At 56.8% G+C, this 26,298-nt stretch overlaps 2 protein-coding genes across 4 annotated transcripts in view; one reads left to right on the plus strand and one right to left on the minus strand.

The window, feature by feature from the left end:
* The window catches only part of LOC140468688 (synapsin-1-like), a 179,168-nt gene that overhangs the window by 111,867 nt on the left and 41,003 nt on the right, over positions 1-26,298 (plus strand). The gene's annotated exons all lie outside the window — the stretch shown is intronic.
* LOC140468624 (metalloproteinase inhibitor 2-like) lies at positions 1,657-24,310 on the minus strand. Of its 3 annotated transcripts, none has more exons than XM_072564729.1 (6): positions 24,157-24,200; positions 14,211-14,397; positions 5,939-6,039; positions 4,235-4,352; positions 3,426-3,550; positions 1,657-2,616 (listed from the first exon to the last, which is right to left on the minus strand). In XM_072564729.1, exons 2-6 carry the CDS (start codon positions 14,329-14,331, stop codon positions 2,422-2,424), a joined length of 660 nt encoding a protein of 219 aa, XP_072420830.1. In that variant the 5' UTR covers positions 14,332-14,397; positions 24,157-24,200; the 3' UTR covers positions 1,657-2,421. The 3 variants fall into 3 exon arrangements, with proteins under 3 accessions (XP_072420830.1, XP_072420828.1, XP_072420829.1); XM_072564727.1 differs by lacking the exon at positions 24,157-24,200 and adding an exon at positions 24,212-24,310 and having other exon boundaries at positions 1,658-2,616; XM_072564728.1 differs by lacking the exon at positions 24,157-24,200 and adding an exon at positions 24,002-24,020 and having other exon boundaries at positions 1,658-2,616.

The following is a 26,298-nucleotide window of genomic DNA, read 5'->3' on the forward strand; positions in this document are numbered from 1 at the left end:
CTCGGGTACAGAACTGGCTCAAAGGTCGAAGACAGAGGGTGGTGGTGGAGGGTTGTTTTTCAGACTGGAGGCCCGTGACCAGTGGAGTGCCACGTGGATCGGTGCTGGGCCCTCTACTTTTCGTCGTTTACATAAATGATTTGGATGTGAACATAAGAGGTACAGTTAGTAAGTTTACAGGTGATTGGAGGTGTAGTGGACAGCGAAGAGGGTTACCTCAGATTACAACAGGATCTGGACCAGATGGGCCAATGGGCTGAGAAGTGGCAGATGGAGTTTAATTCCGATAAATGCGAGGGGCTGCATTTTGGGAAAGCAAATCTTAGCAGGACTTATACATTTAGTGGTAAGGTCCTAGGGAGTGTTGCTGAACAAAGAGACCTTGGAGTGCAGGTTCATAGCTCCTTGAAAGTGGAGTCGCAGGTCGATAGGATAGTGAAGGAAGCGTTTGGTATGCTTTCCTTTATTGGTCAGAGTATTGAGTACAGGAGTTGGGAGGGTCAGGTTGCGGCTGTACAGGACATTGGTTAGGGGCCACTGTCGGAATATTGCGTGCAATTCTGGTCTCCTTCCTATCGGGAAAGATGTTGTGAAACTCTTTGCAAGGATGTTGCCAGAGTTGGAAGGTTTGAGCTAGAGGGAGAGGCTGAACAGGCTGGGGCTGTTTTCCCTGGAGAGTCGGGGGCTGAGGGGTGACCTTATAGAGGTTTATAAAATCATGGGGGGGGCAGGGATAGGGTAAATAGACAAGGTCTTTTCCCCCTGGGGTGGGGGGGCCCAGAACTAGAGGGGGGGTAGGTTTAAGGTGAGAGGGGGGGGAAAGGGACCCGAGGGGTAACTTTTTCCCCCCAGAGGGTGGTGCGTGTGTGGAACGAGCTGCCAGAGGAAGTGGTGGGGGCTGGTACAATGATAACATTTAAAAGGATCGGGGGGGGGACATGGATAGGAAGGGTTTAGGGGGGAGATGGGCCAAGTGCTGGCAAACGGGGGGACTGGATTGGGTTAGGATAGCAGGGACGGGGTGGGCCGAAGGGTCTGTTTCTGTGCTCTGCATCTCTCGGACTCCTTATGACTCCCTAATGTTGACTTGTGGAACTTGAGTTGAGTTTCTGTCATTTAAGACCTCGCGCTGATCTCCACCGATGCGTGACACTGTGACACCGATGCGTTCACATCTGTGACACCGATGCGTTCACATCTGTGACACTGCTGAATGAGAAACCCACGCAAAGTTGTCAAGTCACACAGCTTTATTGGATTTATCTATATATATTAAAAAAAAAACAACATCTACAGACGCTCAAATGTTTGGCCTGAACACCCAGAGCACACAATAAAAATATGTTATTTCCTTCCTCGGTGACGAACTGTTTATCTTCCTTAACCACCACGGGGTCCCAGTTAGGAACAATAAGTTAACCAACAATAGAACAATTAGAGGCGGCAAAATATAGTCTGCGATCAAGCGGCGGCCATTTTGTTGGAGCCGGCGGCCATCTTGTTGAACATCTTGACGGTCATGGGGCGCCCGATGCTGTGGGTTGAAGTCGAAGGGGGTGGGGTTGGGGGTGGACTGGAGCGGGGGAAGGAGGTGTATTCTTTGAGGTGGAGGTCCATTTTGAGGCAGGTTGGTCAGGTGGGGGGGGGGGGGGGGAGCCACTTTGTTGGAAAGGGAGGCTATCGTGTTGGGTCGCCGGGGGGGGGGGGGGGTCGTTTTTGGACGGCGGCCGTTTGGATGAGTGGAGGGCGCAGTGTGTTGGAAGTGGCAGGCTTTCTGAGGTGGAGGCCATTGGGTCGGAAGCAGAGGCTGGCGGGATGGAGGCGGCGGCCATTTTGATGGGAGAGGAGGGCATATGGCTGGAAGTGGAATCGCCTTTTGAGGTGGAGGGGATTTCGTTGGAGGTGGAGGCGATTTCGTTGGAGGTGGAGGCCATTTTGATGAAGGTGGAGGCCATTTTGATGGAAGTGGGGAGCCATTTTGATGGAAGTGGGGAGCCATTTTGATGGAATTAGCATACCTTTTGAGGTGGGACCATTTTGACGGAAGTGTCGGCTATGGTGATGGAGGTGGAGGCCATCTTGATGGAGGTGTCGGCGATTGCGATGGAAACGGGGGCCATTTTGTTGGAGGTGGGGGCCATTTTGATGGAAGCGGAGTGGGGGGGGGATAATTGTAGGAATTGGCGTACCTTTTGAGGTGGGGGCCATTTTGATGGAAGCAGAGGCCATTTTGATGGAAGCGGGGGGGGGCCACTTTGGCGGACGTGGTCGCCATTTTGTTCGGAGCCGGCAGCGGTTAGCTCAAAGCCTTCGTCGGGGGGGGGAGGTTTGAGCGAGGGAGGGAGAGAGGTGAAGTCAAAACAATAGCAGCTCGATTCAGGCTCATGGAGGCGGGGAAGCTGCGCTAGGCCTCGTATCGGTTTACTGGTTGTCCTGGCCAGCGCGGGCACGCGCCCTGGCGACCTTGGCCGAGACCCACTGGCACAGGCCCGAGGCCTTCATCCTGCACGTGAAACGCTGAGTCTGTGCCCCGAGCCAGTTCCCATTCAAGACACCATCCGTCCAGAGGCACTGGTCATTGGCCGCTTTACATGGCAGCCACAAGCAGGGAACAACCTACAGGGGGCAAAGAGGTGACACACGTCAGAGTGTAGAGGGAGCTTTACTCTGTATCTACCCCCCCCCCCCTGTCCCTGGGAGTGGGGGGACAGTGTAGAGGGAGCTTTACTCTGTATCTAACCCCCCCCCCCCGTCCCTGGGAGTGGGGGGACAGTGTAGAGGGAGCTTTACTCTGTATCTAACCCACTGTCCCTGGGAGTGGGGGACAGTGTAGAGGCAGCTTTACTCTGTACCTAACCTCCTGTCCCTTGGAGTGGGGGACAGTGTAGAGGCAGCTTTACTCTGTATCTAACCCCCTGTCCCTGGGAGTGGGGGGACAGTGTAGAGGGAGCTTTACTCTGTATCTAACCCCCTGTCCCTGGGATTGGGGGACAATGTAGAGGCAGCTTTACTCTGTATCTAACCCCCCTGTCCCTGGGATTGGGGAACAGTGTAGAGGGAGCTTTACTCTGTATCTAACCCCTGTCCCTGGGAGTAGGAGACAACCCTGTCCCTGGGAGTGGGGGACAGTGTAGAGGGAGCTTTACTCTGTATCTAACCCCCTGTCCGTGGGATTGGGGGACAATGTAGACGCAGCTTTACTCTGTATCTAACCCCCTTGTCCCTGGGAGTGGGAGACAGTGTAGAGGGAGCTTTACTCTGTATCTAACCCCCTTGTCCGTGGGATTGTTTGAAGGGGAGTCAGTGTAGAGGCAGCTTTACTCTTTATCTAACCTGCTGTCCCGGGAGGGTTGAATGGGGAATGGTGTAGAGGGAGCTTTACTCTGTCTCCCAATGCCACCCCCACTGGCCCTGCGCTGACATACCGTGCACTGGCATCCAGCCTCGTAACTCCCGTCCAGGCTGAGCTGCTGGGCCGGAGTCAGCTCCCTCCACGCCTTATTCAGGCCGCAGATGTTGATGAAGATTTTTCCGTCCGATCCCATGGTGCCTGGTTTCGGGAGAGGGCAGGGGGGGTTAAGGAAAAGGAGACTGTCAATGCATGGAGGGACCCCGTCGCTATCATTCGAACAGGCGGTTCCAGGGGCCGTGCTCTTGGAAACAGGGTCGGCCATTTTTGACGGAAGCCGGGGTTGGGGGGGGGGGGGGTGAAGGCATTCTGTGGGAAGCGGCATCCATTTTCATGGAAGCGGGGGGTGGGGGGGGTGGGAGGAAGTGCTCTGTGGGTCGTGGCAGCCATTTTGACAGAAGCTGAGGGAGAAGTGTTCTGTAGGAAGTGGCGGCCATTTTGACAGAGGCAGGGGAGTGTTCTGTGGCAAGTGGCGGCCATTTTGACAGAACCAGGGTGGTGGGGAGAGTGTTCTGTGGGAAGTGGCGGCCATTTTGACGGTAGTGAGGGAAAGTGTTCTGTGGCCGTTTTGATGGACGTGGGGGAGGGAGTGTTCTGTGGGAAGTGGCGGCCATTTTGATGGCAGCGGGGTGGGGGTCGCGTTCTGTGGGAAGCGGCGGCCATTTTGACAGAAGCCAGGTTGGCCATTTTCACAGACGCCAGTGGGCTGGGGTGGGGGCAGGGAGCCATTTTGTTCAAAGCTTGCCGCGTTTCGGAGAGTGGTGACGGGGTGGGGGGTGCGGGGGAGAGGGAGGCGGGAGGATACTGGTGGTGGTCCTCTCTTACCTGAGAGGACATAGGCCTCATCCATCTGGTCCGGGCCCAACACCATCCCACACACGAAGTCCCCCCGTGGAGTGTACACCTCACGGACTCTCTCAATCTTCTCGGATCCCTTGTACATCTGAAAGGGGTTGGGGGGGGGGGGGGGGGGGGGGCGGTGTTGAGGGGGGAGAAGAGTTAGGAAACACAGCACACCGTCTCACACCAACCCCCCCCCCCCACCCCTGTCGTCATCAGGGCCCAGGCGAGGGTGGGCTCTCTTCCCCAACCCCACCCCCCTCCACCCCACACCAACAACACATCTTTCCCCTCCCACCCCACCCATCGATCCCTTTGGAACTCGATCCAACTCTGTTCCTGTTCCGTGATTTTGTTTTCCCCTTGAAAGATTCCCCACGGGCTCCCCCCCCCCCCCCCCCCCCAGTCTCTGGACGAAGACCTGTCTCCCCATCTCGGTCTGAACCCCCACCTCCTTCAGAGTCTATCCCCCCACTCCCACCACCTCTCCACCCTTCCCCAAGATGGGATTCCCCCCACCCTGGTCATCGGGAACATCCTTTCCCTCTCCCCAGAACATCCTACATGTCCCCCCCTGCCAAAGATTTTGACAAGTTTCTGCCAAATTCCCTCCCTCATCCTCTGAAAAACTCCCCTGGCTATGGTCCCTAACCAGTCTCTCTACTGGGGGTGGGGGCTGAGCTGAATGGCCTCCTGTTCCTGTGTAACAAGCTAGAGGAGGAGGGGCTGAATGGCCTCCTGTTCCTGTGTAACAGGCTGGAGGAGGAGGGGCTGAATGGCCTCCTGTTCCTGTGTAACAAGCTGGAAGAGGAGGGGCTGAATGGCCTCCTGTTGCTGTGTAACAGGCTGGAGGAGAAGGAGGGGCTGAATGGCCTCCTGTTCCTGTGTAACAGGCTGGAGGAGGAGGGGCTGAATGGCCTCCTGTTCCTGTGTAACAAGCTGGAGGAGGAGGGGCTGAATGGCCTCCTGTTGCTGTGTAACAGGCTGGAGGAGAAGGAGGGGCTGAATGGCCTCCTGTTCCTGTGTAACAGGCTGGAGGAGGAGGGGCTGAATGGCCTCCTGTTCCTTTGTAACAAGCTGGAGGAGGACGGGCTGAATGGCCTCATGTTGCTGTGTAACAGGCTGGAGGAGGGGGCTGAATGGCCTCCTGTTCCTGTGTAACAAGCTGGAAGAGGAGGGGCTGAATGGCCTCCTGTTGCTGTGTAACAGGCTGGAGGAGAAGGAGGGGCTGAATGGCCTCCTGTTCCTTTGTAACAGGCTGGAGGAGGAGGGGCTGAATGGCCTCCTGTTCCTGTGTAACAGGCTGGAGGAGGAGGAGGGGCTGAATAGCCTCGTGTTCCTGTGTAACAGGCTGGAGGAGGGAGGAGGGGCTGAATAGCCTCGTGTTCCTGTGTAACAGGCTGGAGGAGGACGGGCTGAATGGCCTCCTGTTCCTGTGTAACAGCCTGGAGGAGGACGGGCTGAATGGCCTCCTGTTCCTGTGTAACAGGCTGGAGGAGGGGGCTGAATGGCCTCCTGTTCCTGTGTAACGGGCTGGAGGAGGGAGGAGGGGCTGAATGGCCTCGTGTTCCTGTGTAACAGGCTGGAGGAGGGAGGAGGGGCTGAATGGCCTCCTGTTCCTGTGTAACAGTCTGGAGGAGGACGGGCTGAATGGCCTCGTGTTCCTGTGTAACAGTTGACCGCACCTACCTTGTCTTGTTCGACCTCATACTGAATCCATTGCTGGGGGTTGGTGTCGCTGCTGTTCCCCAAGGTGATGATCTTTGAACTGACTATTTTCCCCTTGATCACTGCAGATAAAAATCAGGAAACTGTGTTCAGGCTCGAGGGGCAGTGTGCGAAAGTTAGGCTTCAGGCCTTGGTTAGGCCTCACTAGGCCGCAACCATTACCTTTCTGTCACGTCTATTGCTGACGCTGGGGCCGAGGTAGAGCTGGAATATCCTGAGGCATGAGCTGACGAATCTCAGCCACTTGAACAGCCCCCGATTGCCTCTGACCCTCGAGCTGTGCCTGTTCTCGGAGCCAGCACTAAGCTCAATGGTTCCCTGCCTCTCTTTCCCCTCCACCCTCTCTCTCTCTCCCTCTGTATGTCTCTCTACCTTCTTATGTCTCTCTCTCTCTGTCTCCTTCCTTTTCTCTCACTGTCCCTCAGTCTCTCTCCCTCTGTCTAGCTCTCTCTCTCTCACCCTCTGTCTGTCTCTCTCCCTCCCACCCTCTGTGTGTGTCTCCCTCTCTCTCTATCTCTGCTGCTTTTAGACTCTCACTTTCTCTTTTTCTCTTACCCTCTCAATGTTTATTTCTCTATCCCCCTCGGCCTGTCTTTCTCTACTTCTCTTGTTGAAACTCTCTCTCCCTTTCAGAGTCTCTCTCTGTATGTCCGTCTCTCTGTGTGTGTCTCTCTCTCACTGTCTCTTTGTGTGTGGTCTCTCTCTCTCTCTGTCTCTCTGTGTGTATCTCTCTCTTTTTGTATCTATATCTGTGTGTGTGTGTCTCTGTCTCTCTGTGTGTGTCTCTCTGTATGTCTATGTCTCTCTCTATCTCTGTGTATGTCTCTCTCTATCTCTCTGTGTGTGTCTCTCTATCTCTCTATGTGTATCTCTCTTTCTGTACATCTATGTTTCTCTCTGTGTCTGTGTGTGTGTCTCTCTCTCTGTGTATCTCTGTCTCTCTGTATGTCTATGTCTCTCTCTGTCTCTGCGTGAGTCTCTGTAAGTCTCTTTCTCACTCTCTCTTTCTGAGTGTGTGTCTCTCTCTCTATCTGTATGTGTGTGTCTCGCTCTCGCTCTGTGTGTCTGTGTGTGTCTCTCTCTCTCTGTATCTCTGCTGCTTTCGGACTCTCCCTAAACCCTGAACTCTCTGACTGTGCTCTCAGTTACCCCTGTCCCCTTGGTATCTCCTGATGGGGCATAGGGGGGTGTGGGGAGTGTGCAGAGGCCGAGACAGTCTGTTGGGAGGTGCCCCCTGCGGTTTTTACGAGGTTAAAGGTCATGGTCACACTGCTGCCCCTCTCCCTTGGTGTGGGAGGGAGGGAGTGTTGGAGCTCAGCCGGGCATTCTTAATGAGCCCAGCTACCTCGGGGGTGGGAGGGAGGGAGGGAGTGTTGGAGCTCAGCCGGGCATTCCTAATAAGCCCAGCTACCTCGGCGGGGGGGGTGGGAGGGAGGGAGTGTTGGAGCTCAGCCGGGCATTCTTAATGAGCCCAGCTACCTCGGGGGTGGAAGGGAGGCAGTGTTGGAACTGGATAGAGTGCAGATCGAGCGAGTGGGGGGGCGGGGGGGGGGGTTTGCTTTGTCCCTGGACGGTGTCGAGTTTCTCAAGTGTTGTCGGAGCTGCCCCACCCCCCCCCACCCAACATCCAGGGCAAGTGGGGAGTATTCCCTCATCCTCCCTGACTCGGGCCTCGTCGATGGTGGGACAGGGCTTTGGGGGGAAGCTAAGGATTGGGGGAAGGTGGGCAACAGGGAAGAGGTTCGGGGCTGAGGGGTTAATGGGCTCAGAGTTGGCTCCTCAGTCAGACAGGGAGCAAGATTCCGGGAGCTCAGGGAATGTGGAATTCTGTGGGAAGATGACACACTCTCCAGGACCAGAGCTTAAATTGCAGCCTGTAATCACCACGGGGACAATTTACTGACCTAACCCTGACCACATCCCATCCAAGTAACCCATCTCTCTCCCTCTCTCTGTTTTTCTGTCTCTCTCTCTCTCTCTCTCTCTCTCTCGGAGAGAAGGAGAGAGACAGAGAGATACAGAAAGGGATAGACACAGAGAGACAAAGAGAGGGGGACAGACAGAGAGTGGGAGACAGAGAGAGAGACAGAGAGATGGAGAGACAGAGAGAAATAGACAGAGAGAGACAGACAGAGAGATGGAGAGACAGAGAGAAATAGACAGAGAGAGAGAGAGACAAAGAAAGAGAGAGAAAGACAGAGAGGGACAGAGAGGGAGGGAGAGAGGGAGGGAGAGAGACAGACAGAGACACACAGAAAGGGACAGAGAGAGAGAGAGAGAAGGGGGAACAGAGATAGAGAGAGAGAGAGAGAGCGAGGGAGAGAGCCAGAGAGGGAGACAGAGAAATAAAGTCTCACAGTCATACAGCACAGAAACAGACCCTTCGGCCCACCCCGTCCGTGCTATCCTAACCTAACCCAGTCCCCCGTTTGCCAGCCCTTGGCCCATCTCCCCCCTAAACCCTTCCTATCCATGTCCCCCCCCCCATCCTTTTAAATGTTATCATTGTACCAGCCCCCACCACTTCCTCTAGCAGCTCGTTCCACACACGCACCACCCTCTGGGGGGAAAAGTTACCCCTCGGGTCCCTTTCCCCCCCCTCACCTTAAACCTACCCCCCCTCTAGTTCTGGGCTCCCCCCACCCCAGGGGGAAAAGACCTTGTCTATTTACCCTATCCATGCCCCCCCCCATGATTTTATAACCCTCTAGTTCTGGGCTCCCCCACCCCAGGGGGAAAAGACCTTGTCTATTTACCCTATCCATGCCCCCCCCCCATGATTTTATAAACCTCTATAAGGTCACCCCTCAGCCCCCGACCCTCCAGGGAAAACAGCCCCAGCCCCAGAGGAGGTGACGGGGATAGGGAGGGGGTGTAGGGGGATGGGGGAGGGGACGGAGATAGGGAGGGGGTGTAGGGGCTGGAGGAGGGGACGGAGATAGGGAGGGGGTGTAGGGGGATGGGGGAGGGGACGGGGATAGGGAGGGGGTGTAGGGGGCTGGAGGAGGGGACGGAGATAGGGAGGGGGTGTAGGGGGCTGGAGGAGGGGACGGAGATAGGGAGGGGGTGTAGGGGGCTGGAGGAGGGGACGGAGATAGGGAGGGGGTGTAGGGGGCTGGAGGAGGGGACGGAGATAGGGAGGGGGTGTAGGGGGCTGGAGGAGGGGACGGGGATAGGGAGGGGGTGTAGGGGATGGAGGAGGGGACGGAGATAGGGAGGGGGTGTAGGGGCTGGAGGAGGGGACGGGGATAGGGAGGGGGTGTAGGGGCTGGAGGAGGGGACGGAGATAGGGAGGGGGTGTAGGGGCTGGAGGAGGGGACGGGGATAGGGAGGGGGTGTAGGGGCTGGAGGAGGGGACGGAGATAGGGAGGGGGTGTAGGGGCTGGAGGAGGGGACGGAGATAGGGAGGGGGTGTAGGGGGAGGGAGGAGGGGACGGGGATAGGGAGGGGGTGTAGGGGGAGGGAGGAGGGGACGGGGATAGGGAGGGGGTGTAGGGGGCTGGAGGAGTGGGACGGAGATAGGGAGGGGGTGTAGGGGCTGGAGGAGGGGACGGGGATAGGGAGGGGGTGTAGGGGGATGGAGGAGGGGACGGAGATAGGGAGGGTGTGTAGGGGCTGGAGGAGGGGACGGAGATAGGGAGGGGGTGTAGGGGCTGGAGGAGGGGACGGAGATAGGGAGGGGGTGTAGGGGGATGGAGGAGGGGACGGAGATAGGGAGGGTGTGTAGGGGCTGGAGGAGGGGACGGAGATAGGGAGGGGGTGTAGGGGCTGGAGGAGGGGACGGAGATAGGGAGGGGGTGTAGGGGGCTGGAGGAGGGGACGGAGATAGGGAGGGGGTGTAGGGGGCTGGAGGAGGGGACGGGGATAGGGAGGGGGTGTAGGGGGCTGGAGGAGGGGACGGGGATAGGGAGGGGGTGTAGGGGGCTGGAGGAGGGGACGGGGATAGGGAGGGGGTGTGGGGGGCTGGAGGAGGGGACGGAGATAGGGAGGGGGTGTAGGGGCTGGAGGAGGGGACGGAGATAGGGAGGGGGTGTAGGGGCTGGGGGAGGGGACGGGGATTGGGAGGGGGTGTAGGGGCTGGAGGAGGGGACGGAGATAGGGAGGGGGTGTAGGGGTACGAGGAGGGGACAGAGATAGGGAGGGGGTGTAGGGGCTGGAGGAGGGGACGGAGATAGGGAGGGGGTGTAGGGGGCTGGAGGAGTGGGACGGAGATAGGGAGGGGGTGTAGGGGGCTGGAGGAGTGGGACGGAGATAGGGAGGGGGTGTAGGGGGCTGGAGGAGGGGACGGAGATAGGGAGGGTGTGTAGGGGCTGGAGGAGGGGATGGAGATAGGGAGGGGGTGTAGGGGGCTGGAGGAGTGGGACGGAGATAGGGAGGGGGTGTAGGGGGCTGGAGGAGTGGGACGGAGATAGGGAGGGGGTGTAGGGGGCTGGAGGAGGGGACGGAGATAGGGAGGGTGTGTAGGGGCTGGAGGAGGGGATGGAGATAGGGAGGGGGTGTAGGGGCTGGAGGAGGGGACGGAGATAGGGAGGGGGTGTAGGGGGAAGGAGGGGACAGAGATAGGGAGGGGGTGTAGGGGCTGGAGGAGGGGACGGAGATAGGGAGGGGGTGTAGGGGGCTGGAGGAGGGGACGGAGATAGGGAGGGGGTGTGGGGGGCTGGAGGAGGGGACGGAGATAGGGAGGGGGTGTAGGGGCTGGGGGAGGGGACGGGGATAGGGAGGGGGTGTAGGGGGCTGGAGGAGGGGACGGAGATAGGGAGGGGGTATAGGGGGCTGGAGGAAGGGACGGAGATAGGGAGGGGGTGTAGGGGGCTGGAGGAGGGGACGGAGATAGGGAGGGGGTGTAGGGGCTGGGGGAGGGGACGGGGATAGGGAGGGGGTGTAGGGGGCTGGAGGAGGGGACGGAGATAGGGAGGGGGTGTAGGGGCTGGAGGAGGGGACGGGAATAGGGAGGGGGTGTAGGGGGCTGGAGGAGGGGACAGAGATAGGGAGGGGGTGTAGGGGGCTGGAGGAGGGGACGGAGATAGGGAGGGGGTGTAGGGGGCTGGAGGAGGGGACGGAGATAGGGAGGGGGTATAGGGGGCTGGAGGAAGGGACGGAGATAGGGAGGGGGTGTAGGGGGCTGGAGGAGGGGACGGGAATAGGGAGGGGGTGTAGGGGGCTGGAGGAGGGGACGGAGATAGGGAGGGGGGTAGGGGGCTGGAGGAGGGGACAGAGATAGGGAGGGGGTGTAGGGGGCTGGAGGAGGGGACGGAGATAGGGAGGGGGTATAGGGGCTGGAGGAGGGGACGGAGATAGGGAGGGGGTGTAGGGGGCTGGAGGAGGGGACGGAGATAGGGAGGGGGTATAGGGGGCTGGAGGAAGGGACGGAGATAGGGAGGGGGTGTAGGGGGCTGGAGGAGGGGACGGGAATAGGGAGGGGGTGTAGGGGGCTGGAGGAGGGGACGGAGATAGGGAGGGGGGTAGGGGGCTGGAGGAGGGGACAGAGATAGGGAGGGGGTGTAGGGGGCTGGAGGAGGGGACGGAGATAGGGAGGGGGTGTAGGGGGCTGGAGGAGGGGACGGAGATAGGGAGGGGGTGTAGGGGGCTGGAGGAGGGGACGGAGATAGGGAGGGGGTGTGGGGGGCTGGAGGAGGGGACGGAGATAGGGAGGGGGTGTAGGGGGCTGGAGGAGGGGACGGAGATAGGGAGGGGGTATAGGGGGCTGGAGGAAGGGACGGAGATAGGGAGGGGTTGTAGGAGGCTGGAGGAGGGGACGGGAATAGGGAGGGGGTGTAGGGGGCTGGAGGAGGGGACGGAGATAGGGAGGGGGGTAGGGGGCTGGAGGAGGGGACAGAGATAGGGAGGGGGTGTAGGGGGCTGGAGGAGGGGACGGAGATAGGGAGGGGGTGTAGGGGCTGGAGGAGGGGACGGAGATAGGGAGGGGGTGTAGGGGCTGGAGGAGGGGACGGGGATAGGGAGGGGGTGTAGGGGCTGGAGGAGGGGACGGGGATAGGGAGGGGGTGTGGGGGGCTGGAGGAGGGGGTGGAGGAGCTTAAAGGGTATTATTGCTTATCTGTTAAGGCAAAGATCCCAGACAGTGTTCCGAGGGTCCTGAATACTACCATAACAGAAGGTGAAATTTGAATAGAATAAAAATCTAGAATTAAGAGACTAATGGTGACCGTAAATCCATTGTCAATTGTTCAATAAACCAATCTGGGTGATTTATGTCCAGTCTCACAACAATGTGGTTCCCTCTTCAGCACTGAATAGTCATGAGTCCTTCATCCCATGAATCCCTTCCCGTTCCCTCCCACTCTACACCGTCCCAATGGACCCCAAACCCCTTCCCCGTTCCCCCCCACTCTACACCGTCCCCAATGGACCCCAAACCCCTTCCCGTTCCCTCCCACTCTACACCGTCCCAATGGACCCCAAACCCCTTCCCCGTTCCCTCCCACTCTACACCGTCCCAATGGACCCCAAACCCCTTCCCGTTCCCTCCCACTCTACACCGTCCCAATGGACCCCAAACCCCTTCCCCGTTCCCTCCCACTCTACACCGTCCCAATGGACCCCAAACCCCTTCCCCGTTCCCTCCCACTCTACACCGTCCCAATGGACCCCAAACCCCTTCCCCGTTCACTCCCACTCTACACCGTACCCAATGGACCCCAAACCCCTTCCCGTTCCCTCCCACTCTACACCGTCCTGATGGACCCCAAACCCCTTCCCCGTTCACTCCCATTCTACACCGTCCCGATGGACCCCAAACCCCTTCCCCGTTCCCTCCCACTCTACACCGTCCCAATGGACCCCAAACCCCTTCCCGTTCCCTCCCACTCTACACCGTCCCGATGGACCCCAAACCCCTTCCCCGTTCACTCCCATTTTACACCGTCCCGATGGACCCCAAACCCCTTCCCCGTTCCCTCCCACTCTACACCGTCCCAATGGACCCCAAACCCCTTCCCCGTTCACTCCCGCTCTACACCATCCCAATGGACCCCAAACCCCTTCCCCGTTCCCTCCCACTCTACACCGTCCCAATGGACCCCAAACCCCTTCCCCGTTCCCTCCCGCTCTACACCGTCCTGATGGACCCCAAACCCCTTCCCCGTTCACTCCCATTCTACACCGTCCCGATGGACCCCAAACCCCTTCCCCGTTCCCTCCCACTCTACACCGTCCCAATGGACCCCAAACCCCATCCCCGTTCCCTCCCACTCTACACTGTCCCAATGGACCCCAAACCCCTTCCCCGTTCCCTCCCACTCTACACCGTCCCAATGGACCCCAAACCCCTTCCCCGTTCCCTCCCACTCTACACCGTCCCAATGGACCCCAAACCCCGTCCCGTTCCCTCCCACTCTACACCGTCCCGATGGACCCCAAACCCCTTCCCCGTTCACTCCCACTCTACACCGTCCCAATGGACCCCAAACCCCTTCCCGTTCCCTCCCACTCTACACCGTCCCGATGGACCCCAAACCCCTTCCCGTTCCCTCCCACTCTACACCGTCCCGATGGACCCCAAACCCCTTCCCCATTCACTCCCACTCTACACCGTCCCGATGGACCCCAAACCCCTTCCCCGTTCACTCCCGCTCTACACCATCCCAATGGACCCCAAACCCCTTCCCCGTTCCCTCCCACTCTACACCGTCCCAATGGACCCCAAACCCCTTCCCCGTTCACTCCCGCTCTACACCATCCCAATGGACCCCAAACCCCTTCCCCGTTCCCTCCCACTCTACACCGTCCCAATGGACCCCAAACCCCTTCCCCGTTCCCTCCCACTCTACACCGTCCCAATGGACCCCAAACCCCTTCCCCGTTCCCTCCCACTCTACACCGTCCCAATGGACCCCAAACCCCTTCCCCGTTCACTCCCACTCTACACCGTCCCAATGGACCCCAAACCCCTTCCCGTTCCCTCCCACTCTACACCGTCCCGATGGACCCCAAACCCCTTCCCCGTTCACTCCCACTCTACACCGTCCCAATGGACCCCAAACCCCTTCCCGTTCCCTCCCACTCTACACCGTCCCGATGGACCCCAAACCCCTTCCCCGTTCACTCCCACTCTACACCGTCCCAATGGACCCCAAACCCCTTCCCCGTTCCCTCCCGCTCTACACCGTCCCAATGGACCCCAAACCCCTTCCCCGTTCCCTGACTCCACTGGCCGAGTTGCCCAGCCTGGTTTAGGCTCCCTCTGAGTGCTTGTGTTTCATACCCAGTCACTTACCCACATCAGCCTGGCAGTAGGCTTGCTGGGGGTGTGTAGGCCCACAGCTACAAGCCTCTGCCCCCCAGCGTACTGAGAGCAGGAATAACAAGCCCAGCGCGTGACAGATACTACAACTCATTATCGCTTCCTGTTGGACTGGAGTCTGCGTCCGCGTGTACAGGGAGTTAGACACGGACTGAGTGAGCTGCAGAGAGAGAGGGACAGAGAATGGGAGACATGAGGAGAGTGTTCGGCCTTCAAACCAGTCAGCTGTAATGCCTTATCCTCTCAACAGTTTAACAGACAGACTCTCCCTCTCTCTCCAGCCCTGCCTCCCTGTCACCCTCTCCGTCTTTCTGTCTGGGTGTGTTTGTCTTTCGGTTTCTCCCTCGCTCTCTCTCAGTCTGTGTGTCTCTCTCTCTCTCTCTCTGACTCTTTCGCTCCATCTCTCACTGTTTCTCCCACTGTCTCTCTTTCTGCGTCTCTGTGTCTTACTCTCTCTCACTGTCTCCCTCTCTGTCTCTCCGTCTGTCTGTGTGTATCTATATCTGTCTCTCTCTCTTTTTCTTTCTGTGTCTCTCTCTCTTTATCTGTCTCTCCCTCCCTCTCCCTCTCTATATATTTGTCTCTCTTTGTCCCTCTCCGTCTCTCTCTCTCTCTGTCTCTATATCTGACTCTCTCCCACTCCCTCCATCTCTCTGTCTCTCACTCTCTCTCCCTCTCTCTAACTCTCCCTCTCCCTCCCTCTCTCTGTCTCTCTCTCCATGTCACCGTCGCTCACTCTGTCTCTTAGTCTCCCTCTCTCTTTCCCTCTGTCTCTTTCTCTCTCTCTCTATCCCCCTCCCTACCTCTGACTGTCTGTCTCTCTCTGTCTCCCCTTCTCTCTCTCTTCCTCCCTTTCTCTCTCCTTCTCTCTCTGTCTGTCTGTCTCTCCCTCCATCTCTCTGTCTCTCTTTCTCTATCCCCCCCTCCCTCGCCTCCCTCTCTCTCTCCCTCTCTCTCTCTCTTTCTCCCCCATCTCTCTCTCTCCCTTTCACTCTCTACCCCTTCTCTCTCCCTCCTTCTCTCTCTCTCTCTCTCTCTCTCTCACTCTCGGCTTCCTTCTTCATGCACTCCCCCTGAACCATCATTATCCATTATCCTGTCCCAGTGAGTGACCAGTGGGTGCTCTATCCCAGCAGAAATTGAGAGGGGATTACAGACTGAGGACTCAATGTGTTCTCCCCTCCCCTCCCCTCCCATCCTCTCCCCTTAACTCATTTTGTCAGAGAGACAGACAGACTGAGACAGAGAGAGAAAGACACAGAGATAGAGACAGAGAGACACACAGGGAGACAGACAGAGAGGGAGACAGAGAGAGAGTGACACACACAGGGAGACAGAGCGAGAGAGTGACGCACACAGGGAGACAGACAGAGAGAGAGACAGAGAGAGAGAGTGACACACAGGGAGACAGAGAGGGAGTGACGCACACAGGGAGACAGACAGAGCGAGAGAGTGACGCACACAGGGAGACAGACAGAGAGAGAGAGTGACACACACAGGGAGACAGAGAGAGAGTGACGCACACAGGGAGACAGACAGAGAGAGAGAGTGACACACACAGGGAGACAGAGAGGGAGACAGAGAGAGAGTGACGCACACAGGGAGACAGACAGAGAGAGAGAGTGACACACAGGGAGACAGACAGAGAGGGAGACAGAGAGAGAGAGAGTGACACACAGGGAGACAGACAGAGAGAGAGACAGAGAGAGAGTGACGCACACAGGGAGACAGACAGAGAGAGAGAGTGACACACACAGGGAGACAGAGAGGGAGACAGAGAGAGAGTGACGCACACAGGGAGACAGACAGAGAGAGAGAGTGACACACAGGGAGACAGACAGAGAGGGAGACAGAGAGAGAGAGAGTGACACACAGGGAGACAGACAGAGAGGGAGACAGAGAGAGAGTGACGCACACAGGGAGACAGACAGAGAGAGAGTGACACACAGGGAGACAGACAGAGAGAGAGAGTGACACACAGGGAGACAGACAGAGAGAGAGAGTGACACACACAGGGAGACAGAGAGGGAGACACAGAGAGAGTGACACACAGGGAGACAGACAGAGAGGGAGACAGAGAGAGAGAGAGTGACACACAGGGAGACAGACAGAGAGGGAGACAGAGAGAGAGAGAGTGACACACAGGGAGACAGACAGAGAGAGAGTGACACACAGGGAGACAGACAGAGAGAGAGAGTGACACACACAGGGAGACAGAGAGGGAGACACAGAGAGAGTGACACACAGGGAGACAGACAGAGTGGGAGACAGAGAGAGAGAGAGTGACACACAGGGAGACAGACAGAGAGGGAGACAGAGAGAGAGTGACGCACACAGGGAGACAGACAGAGAGAGAGTGACACACAGGGAGACAGACAGAGAGGGAGACAGAGAGAGAGTGACGCACACAGGGAGACAGAGAGAGAGTGACGCACACAGGGAGACAGACAGAGAGGGAGACAGAGAGAGAGTGACGCACACAGGGAGACAGAGAGGGAGACAGAGAGAGAGTGACGCACACAGGGAGACAGACAGAGAGGGAGACAGAGAGTGACACACACAGGGAGACAGACAGAGAGAGAGTGACACACAGGGAGACAGACAGAGAGGGAGACAGAGAGAGAGTGACACACAGGGAGACAGACAGAGAGGGAGACAGAGAGAGAGAGTGACACACACAGGGAGACAGACAGAGAGGGAGACAGAGCGACACAGACAGAGAGAGAGGGACACACACACAGGGAGACAGAGAGACACAGTGAGAGAGACAGACAAACAGGGAGACAGAGAGAGGGAGGGAGACACACAGGCAGACACATAGGGAGAAAGAGAGAGAGAGAGAGTTAGAGAGACACAGAGAAAGACAGACAGACACACAGGGAGACAGAGATACGGGGGGACAGAAAACACCCTCACACATTCTCTCTCGGAACATTTCTCTCAGTCTGTATCTCTCTCTCTCACTCACATACACAGAGGGAGCACCACACACACACACACACTCACACACACACACACACACACACACACACACACACAGAGGGAGCACCACACACACACAGAGGGAGCACCACACACACACAGAGGGAGCACCACACACACACACTCTCTCCCTCTCTCTGTGTTTATTGCTGTGAAAACATTTGCTCCCTCTCTTTTACGTCTCTCCCTCCCGCTCTCTGCCTCGTTGGCATCATTCCACCGCTCTCTCTCCCTCTCTCTTTCCCTCTCTCCCTACTTCTCGCCCTCTGGCTAATCTCCCTCGCTTCCCCGCCTACCTTTCGTTCTCACTTTCTCTCTCATTCCATCTTTCTCTCGCACCAGCTTTCCCACGTTCTCTTTCTCGTTCTCCCTGTTCCTACGTCTCTGTCGCTTTCATACTCCCTGCCATCCTTCCTCTTTCTCATCCTGTGTATTTTTTTCTCTGTCTCTCTATCTCACCCTCTTTCTCATCTTCCTTGTCCCTTTCCGTCTTTTTCTCTCCCTCTTTCTTATTCAATCCCCCATTCTCACCTCCCCCTCTCTGTCTGTCTCTGTCTCTCTCTCTCTGTCTCTCTCTCTCTCTCTCTCTCTCTGTCACTGTCTCTCTCTGTCTCTCTCTCTCTCTCTCTCTCTCTGTCACTCTCTCTCTCTCCCGATATGTGGACAGAGCACAAAATCAATAAACACAAACTCAAAACATTCAGCTCCCTGACCACACCAGCAGACTATCAATCACATCACAATTAATCCCACTGCCCCGCTCTCTCTCCCCATAGCCCTGTATCCATCCCCAAACTAATCCCACTGCCCCACTCTCTCTCCCCATAGCCCTGTATCGATTCCCAAACTAATCCCAGTGCCCCACTCTCTCTCCCCATAGCCCTGTATCGATCCCCAAACTAATCCCACTGCCCCCACTCTCTCTCCCCATAGCCCTGTATCCATCCCCAAACTAATCCCACTGCCCCGCTCTCTCTCCCCATAGCCCTGTATCGATCCCCAAACTAATCCCACTGCCCCGCTCTCTCCCCATAGCCCTGTATCGATCCCCAAACTATTCCCACTGCCCCCGCTCTCTCCCCATAGCCCTGTATCCATCCCCAAACTAATCCCACTGCCCCACTCTCTCTCCCCATAGCCCTGTATCAATCCCCAAACTAATCCCACTGCCCCCCGCGCTCTCCCCATAGCCCTGTATCAATCCCCAAACTAATCCCACTGTCCCCCCACTCTCTCCCCATAGCCCTGTATCCATCCCCAAACTAATCCCACTGCCCCACTCTCTCTCCCCATAGCCCTGTATCGATCCCCAAACTAATCCCACTGTCCCCCCGCTCTCTCCCCATAGCCCTGTATCCATCCCCAAACTAATCCCACTGTCCCACTCTCTCTCCCCATAGCCCTGTATCCATCCCCAAACTAATCCCACTGCCCCACTCTCTCTCCCCATAGCCCTGTATCCATCCCCAAACTAATCCCACTGCCCCACTCTCTCTCCCCAGAGCCCTGTATCGATCCCCAAACTAATCCCACTGCCCCCTCTCTCTCTCCCCATAGCCCTGTATCGATCCCCAAACTAATCCCACTGCCCCACTCTCTCTCCCCATAGCCCTGTATCGATCCCCAAACTAATCCCACTGCCCTGCTCTCTCTCCCCATAGCCCTGTATCCATCCCCAAACTAATCCCACTGTCCCCGCTCTCTCCCCATAGCCCTGTATCCATCCCCAAACTAATCCCACTGTCCCCGCTCTCTCCCCATAGCCCTGTATCAATCCCCAAACTAATCCCACTGCCCCCCCACTCTCTCTCCCCATAGCCCTGTATCCATCCCCAAACTAATCCCACTGCCCCATTCTCTCTCCCCATAGCCCTGTATCGATCCCCAAACTAATCCCACGGCCCCCACTCTCTCCCCCCATAGCCCTGTATCCATCCCCAAACTAATCCCACTGCCCCGTTCTCTCCCCATAGCCCTGTATCCATCCCCAAACTATTCCCACTGCCCTGCTCTCTCTCCCCATAGCCCTGTATCGATCCCCAAACTAATCCCACTGCCCCGCTCTCTCTCCCCATAGCCCTGTATCAATCCCCAAACTAATCCCACTGTCCCACTCTCTCTCCCCATAGCCCTATATCCATCCCCAAACTAATCCCACTGCCCCCCTCTCTCTCTTCCCATAGCCCTGTATCCACCCCCAAACTAATCCCACTGCCCCGTTCTCTCCCCATAGCCCTGTATCCATCCCCAAACTAATCCCACTGCCCCACTCTCTCTCCCCATAGCCCTGTATCAATCCCCAAACTAATCCCACTGCCCCGCTCTCTCTCCCCATAGCCCTGTATCAATCCCCAAACTAATCCCACTGTCCCACTCTCTCTCCCCATAGCCCTGTATCCATCCCCAAACTAATCCCACTGTCCCCGCGCTCTCTCCCCATAGCCCTGTATCCATCCCCAAACTAATCCCACTCTCCCACTCTCTCTCCCCATAAAGCCCTGTATCGATCCCCAAACTAATCCCACTGCCCCGCTCTCTCTCCCCATAGCCCTGTATCGATCCCCAAACTAATCCCACTGCCCCCACTCTCTCCCAATAGGCCTGTATCGATCCCCAAACTAATCCCACTGTCCCCCCGCTCTCTCTCCCCATAGACCTGTATCCATCCCCAAACTAATCCCACTGCCCCACTCTCTCTCCCCATAGCCCTGTATCCATCCCCAAACTAATCCCACTGCCCCACTCTCTCTCCCCATAGCCCTGTATCAATCCCCAAACTAATCCCACTGCCCCGCTCTCTCTCCCCATAGCCCTGTATCAATCCCCAAACTAATCCCACTGCCCCCCGCTCTCTCTCCCCATAGCCCTGTATCAATCCCCAAACTAATCCCATTGCCCCACTCTCTCTCCCCATAGCCCTGTATCGATCCCCAAACTGATCCCACTGCCCCCCGCTCTCTCTCCCCATAGCCCTGTATCGATCCCCAAACTAATCCCACTGCCCCGCTCTCTCTCCCCATAGCCCTGTATCGATCCCCAAACTAATCCCACTGCCCCGCTCTCTCTCCGCATAGCCCTGTATCGATCACCAAACTAATCCCACTGCCCCGCTCTCTCCCCATAGCCCTGTATCGATCACCAAACTAATCCCACTGCCCCCACTCTCTCTCCCCATAGCGCTGTATCCATCCCCAAACTAATCCCACTGCCCCCCGCTCTCTCCCCATAGCCCTGTATCAATCCCCAAACTAATCCCACTGCCCCACTCTCTCTCCCCATAGCCCTGTATCCATCCCCAAACTAATCCCACTGCCCCACACTCTCTCCCCATAGCCCTGTATCCACCCCCAAACTAATCCCACTGCCCCGCTCTCTCTCCCCGTAGCCCTGTATTGATCCCCAAACTAATCCTACAGCCCCCACTCTCCCTCCCCCCATAGCCCTGTATCCACCCCCAAACTAATCCCACTGCCCCCACTCTCTCTCCCCATAGCCCTGTATCCACCCCCAAACTAATCCCACTGCCCCACACTCTCTCCCCATAGCCCTGTATCCACCCCCAAACTAATCCCACTGCCCCGCTCTCTCCCCATAGCCCTGTATCGATCCCCAAACTATTCCCACTGCCCCGCTCTCTCTCCCCATCGCCCTGTATCGATCCCCAAACTAATCCCACTGCCCCACTCTCTCTCCCCATAGCCCTGTATCGATCCCCAAACTAATCCCACTGCCCCCGCTCTCTCCCCATAGCCCTGTATCGATCCCCAAACTATTCCCACTGCCCCACTCTCTCTCCCCATTGCCCTGTATCGATCCCCAAACTAATCCCACTGCCCCACTCTCTCTCCCCATCGCCCTGTATCGATCCCCAAACTAATCCCACTGCCCCCGCTCTCTCTCCCCATAGCCCTGTATCCATCCCCAAACTAATCCCACTGCCCCACTCTCTCTCCCCATTGCCCTGTATCCATCCCCAAACTAATCCCACTGCCCCACTCTCTCTCCCCATTGCCCTGTATCCATCCCCAAACTAATCCCACTGCCCCACTCTCTCTCCCCATAGCCCTGTATCAATCCCCAAACTAATCCCTCTGTCCCCGTTCTCTCTCCCCATAGCCCTGTATCGATCCCCAAACTAATCCCACGGCCCCCACTCTCTCCGCCCATAGCCCTGTATCGATCCCCAAACTAATCCCACGGCCCCCACTCTCTCCCCCCATAGCCCTGTATCCATCCCCAAACTAATCCCACTGTCCCCCGCTCTCTCCCCATAGCCCTGTATCCACCCCCAAACTAATCCCACTGTCCCCCCGCTCTCTCTCCCCATAGCCCTGTATCGATCCCCAAACTATTCCCACTGCCCCGCTCTCTCTCCCTATCGCCCTGTATCGATCCCCAAACTAATCCCACTGCCCCCCGCTCTCTCTCCCCATAGCCCTATATCCATCCCCAAACTAATCCCACTGCCCCCCGCTCTCTCTCCCCATAGCCCTGTATCCATTCCCAGACTAATCCCACTGCCCCACTCTCTCTCCCCCATAGCCCTGTATCAATCCCCAAACTAATCCCACTGCCCCACTCTCTCTCCCCATAGCCCTGTATCAATACCCAAACTAATCCCACTGCCCCCACTCTCTCTCCCCATAGCCCTGTATCCATCCCCAAACTAATCCCACTGCCCCGTTCTCTCCCCATAGCCCTGTATCCATCCCCAAACTAATCCCACTGTCCCCACTCTCTCTCTCCCCATAGCCCTGTATCAATCCCCAAACTAATCCCACTGTCCCACTCTCTCTCTCCCCATAGCCCTGTATCCATCCCCAAACTAATCCCACTGTCCCCCCGCTCTCTCTCCCCATAGCCCTGTATCAATCCCCAAACTAATCCCACTGCCCCACTCTCTCTCCCCATCGCCCTGTATCGATCCCCAAACTAATCCCACTGCCCCCGCTCTCTCTCCCCATAGCCCTGTATCCATCCCCAAACTAATCCCACTGCCCCACTCTCTCTCCCCATTGCCCTGTATCCATCCCCAAACTAATCCCACTGCCCCACTCTCACTCCCCATAGCCCTGTATCGATCCCCAAACTAATCCCACGGCCCCCACTCTCTCCCCCCATAGCCCTGTATCGATCCCCAAACTAATCCACGGCCCCCACTCTCTCCCCCCATAGCCCTGTATCCATCCCCAAACTAATCCCACTGGCCCCGTTCTCTCCCCATAGCCCTGTATCCACCCCCAAAACTAATCCCACTGTCCCCCCGCTCTCTCTCCCTATCGCCCTGTATCGATCCCCAAACTAATCCCACTGCCCCCCGCTCTCTCTCCCCATAGCCCTATATCCATCCCCAAACTAATCCCACTGCCCCCCGCTCTCTCACCCCATAGCCCTGTATCCATCCCCAAACTAATCCCACTGCCCCACTCTCTCTCCCCATAGCCCTGTATCAATCCCCAAACTAATCCCACTGCCCCGCTCTCTCTCCCCATAGCCCTGATCAATCCCCAAACTAATCCCACTGCCCCGCTATCTCTCCCCATAGCCCTGTATCAATCCCCAAACTAATCCCACTGTCCCCACTCTCTCTCTCCCCATAGCCCTGTATCCAGCCCAAACTAATTCCCACTGCCCCGTTCTCTCCCCATAGCCCTGTATCAATCCCCAAACTAATCCCACTGTCCCCGCTCTCTCTCCCCATAGCCCTGTATCAATCCCCAAACTAATCCCACTGCCCCGCTCTCTCTCCCCATAGCCCTGTATCAATCCCCAAACTAATCCCACTGCCCCGCTCTCTCTCCCCATAGCCCTGTATCCATCCCCAAACTAATCCCACTGCCCCCCGCTCTCTCTCCCCATAGCCCTGTATCCATCCCCAAACTAATCCCACTGCCCCCCCGCTCTCTCTCCCCATAGCCCTGTATCCATCCCCAAACTAATCCCACTGTCCCCCCACTCTCTCTCCCCATAGCCCTGTATCCATCCCCAAACTAATCCCACTGCCCCACTCTCTCCCCCCATAGCCCTGTATCAATCCCCAAACTAATCCCACTGCCCCGCTCTCTCTCCCCATAGCCCTGTATCCATCCCCAAACTAATCCCACTGTCCCCACTCTCTCCCCATCGCCCTGTATCCATCCCCAAACTAATCCCACTGCCCCACTCTCTCCCCATAGCCCTGTATCCATCCCCAAACTAATCCCACTGTCCCCCCACTCTCTCTCCCCATAGCCCTGTATCCATCCCCAAACTAATCCCACTGTCCCCCCTCTCTCTCCCCATAGCCCTGTATCCATCCCCAGACTAATTCCACTGCCCCGCTCTCTCTCCCCATAGCCCTGTATCAATCCCCAAACTAATCCCACTGCCCCGCTCTCTCTCCCCATAGCCCTGTATCCATCCCCAAACTAATCCCACTGTCCCCCCACTCTCTCTCCCCATAGCCCTGTATCCATCCCCAAACTAATCCCACTGCCCCGCTCTCTCTCCCCATAGCCCTGTATCCATCCCCAAACTAATCCCACTGCCCCGCTCTCTCTCCCCATAGCCCTGTATCCATCCCCAAACTAATCCCACTGCCCCACTCTCTCTCCCCATAGCCCTGTATCGATCCCCAAACTAATCCCACTGCCCCACTCTCTCTCCCCATAGCCCTGTATCGATCCCCAAACTAATCCCACTGCCCCGCTCTCTCACTCTCTCTTTCTTACTCTCAGTCTCTCTTTCTTACTCTCAGTCTCTCTTTCTTTCTCTCAGTCTCTCTTTCTTTCTCTCTCACTCACTCTGTGTCTCTTTCTCTCTCTGCCTGAATAAACCGCTGTTCAGAGGCGAGTTGCCAGCATTGCACTATCGCCTGTCACTTCCTGAGGCACGTACACTCAGTGGATGCTCTCTCTCTCTCTCTCTCAGTCTCTCTCAGTCTCTCTGTCTCCCTCACCCCCAGGCTGCCTGGAGTTAAGCCAAACAGCAGCAGACAATGTCGGAGTGCTTACCCAGTGTGTGAATGCTGTGCCAGTCCGTGTTGTGGTGAGCTGTCTGTGTGTGGTCTGGGGGATTTATACCCTGTGCGTGCCTCCTCCTCCCTCTCTCCTGTGGCCCTCCCATCACCCTGTCTGACTGACTGCTGGCGTTGTCCCTCTGACCCCTCCCTCACTTCCCCCCCCCCGTCCCCAGGAACCGTCTGAGTTGGTCTCTCCAATGTGGCTCAAATTCCAAACTGTGTGTGTATGTGTCTGTGGGTGTGTGTGTGTGGGGGGGGGGGGGGGGGGGGGGGGGGGTGTCTCTGTGTGAGAGAATGTGTGTGTGTGTGTGTGTGTGGGTGTGTGGGGTGTGTGGGTGTGTGTGTGTGTGGGTGGGTGTGTGGGGGTGAGAGTGTGTGGGGGTGTGTGTCTGTTGGTGAGAGGGTGTGTGGGTGTGTGTGGGGGGTGGGGGTGGGTGTGTGTGTGTGTGTGTGGGGGTGTGTGTGTGTGTGTGTGGGGGTGTGAGTGTGTGGGGGTGTGTGTGTCTCTGTGAGAGAGTGTGTGTGTGTGTGTGTGAGTGTCTGTGAGAGAGTGTTGTGTGTGTGTATCTGTGTGTGTCTCTGTGAGAGAGTGTTTGTGTGGGTGTATCTGTGTGTGTGTCTCTGTGAGAGAGTGTTTGTGTGTGTGTATCTGTGTGTGTGTCTCTGTGAGAGAGAGTGTTTGTGTGTGTCTCTGTGAGAGAGAGTGTTTGCGTGTGTCTCTGTGAGAGAGTGTTTGTGTGTGTATGTGTATCTGTGTGTGTCTCTGTGAGAGAGAGTGTTTGTGTGTGTGTGTATCTGTGTGTGTCTCTGTGAGAGAGAGTGTTTGCGTGTGTCTCTGTGAGAGAGTGTTTGTGTGTGTGTATCTGTGTGTCTGTCTCTGAGAGAGAGTGTTTGTGTGTGTGTGTATCTGTGTGTCTGTCTCTGTGAGAGAGAGTGGTTGTGTGTGTGTGTATCTGTGTGTCTGTCTCTGAGAGAGAGTGTTTGTGTGTGTGTGTATCTGTGTGTCTGTCTCTGTGAGAGAGAGTGTTTGTGTGTGTGTGTATCTGTGTGTGTCTCTGAGAGAGAGTGTTTGTGTGTGTGTGTATCTGTGTGTCTGTCTCTGAGAGAGAGTGTTTGTGTGTGTGTGTATCTGTGTGTCTGTCTCTGTGAGAGAGAGTGTTTGTGTGTGTGTGTCTGTGTGTCTCTGAGAGAGAGTGTTTGTGTGTGTGTATCTTTGTGTCTGTCTCTGTGAGAGAGAGAGTGTGTGTGTATCTGTGTGTGTCTCTGTGAGAGAGAGTGTTTGTGTTTGTGTGTGTGCATCTGTGTGTCTGTCTCTGTGAGTGTGTGTGTTTGTGTGAGCGTGTGGGTGTGTGTGTGTCTCTGTGAGAGAGTGTTTGTGTGTGTGTCTCTGTGAGAGTGTGTGTGTGTATCTGTGTGTGTCTCTGTGAGAGAGAGTGTTTGTGTGTGTGTGTGTGTGTGAATCTGTGTGTGTGTCTCGGTGAGAGAGAGTGTTTGTGTGTGTATCTGTGTGTCTCTCTGTGAGAGTGTGTGTTTGTGTGTGTGAGTGTCTGTCTCTGTGTGAGAGAGAGAGTGTGTGTGTGTATCTGTGTGTGTGTCTCTGTGAGAGTGTTTGTGTGTGTATATCTGTGTGTCTGTCTCTGTGAGAGAGAGTGTTTGTGTGTGTGTGTGTGTGTATCTGTGTGTCTGTCTCTGGGAGAGAAAGTGTTTGTGTGTGTGTGTGTATCTGTGTGTCTGTCTCTGTGAGAGAGAGTGTTTGTGTGTGTGTGTATCTGTGTGTCTGTCTCTGTGAGAGAGAGTGTGTGTGTGTGTATCTGTGTGTGTGTCTCGGTGAGAGAGAGTGTTTGTGTGTGTATCTGTGTGTCTCTCTGTGAGAGTGTGTGTTTGTGTGTGTGAGTGTCTGTCTCTGTGAGAGAGAGTGTGTGTGTGTATCTGTGTGTCTGTCTCTGTGAGAGAGAGTGTGTGTGTGTGTGTATCTGTGTGTCTGTCTCTGTGAGAGAGAGTGTTTGTTTGTGTGTGTGGGTGTGTGTGTGTATCTCTGTGAGAGAGAGTGTTTGTGTGTGTTTTTTTATCTGTGTGTGT

The sequence above is a fragment of the Chiloscyllium punctatum genome, chromosome 47 (assembly GCF_047496795.1).
Source record: "Chiloscyllium punctatum isolate Juve2018m chromosome 47, sChiPun1.3, whole genome shotgun sequence".
Classification (NCBI taxonomy): Eukaryota; Metazoa; Chordata; class Chondrichthyes; order Orectolobiformes; family Hemiscylliidae; genus Chiloscyllium; species Chiloscyllium punctatum.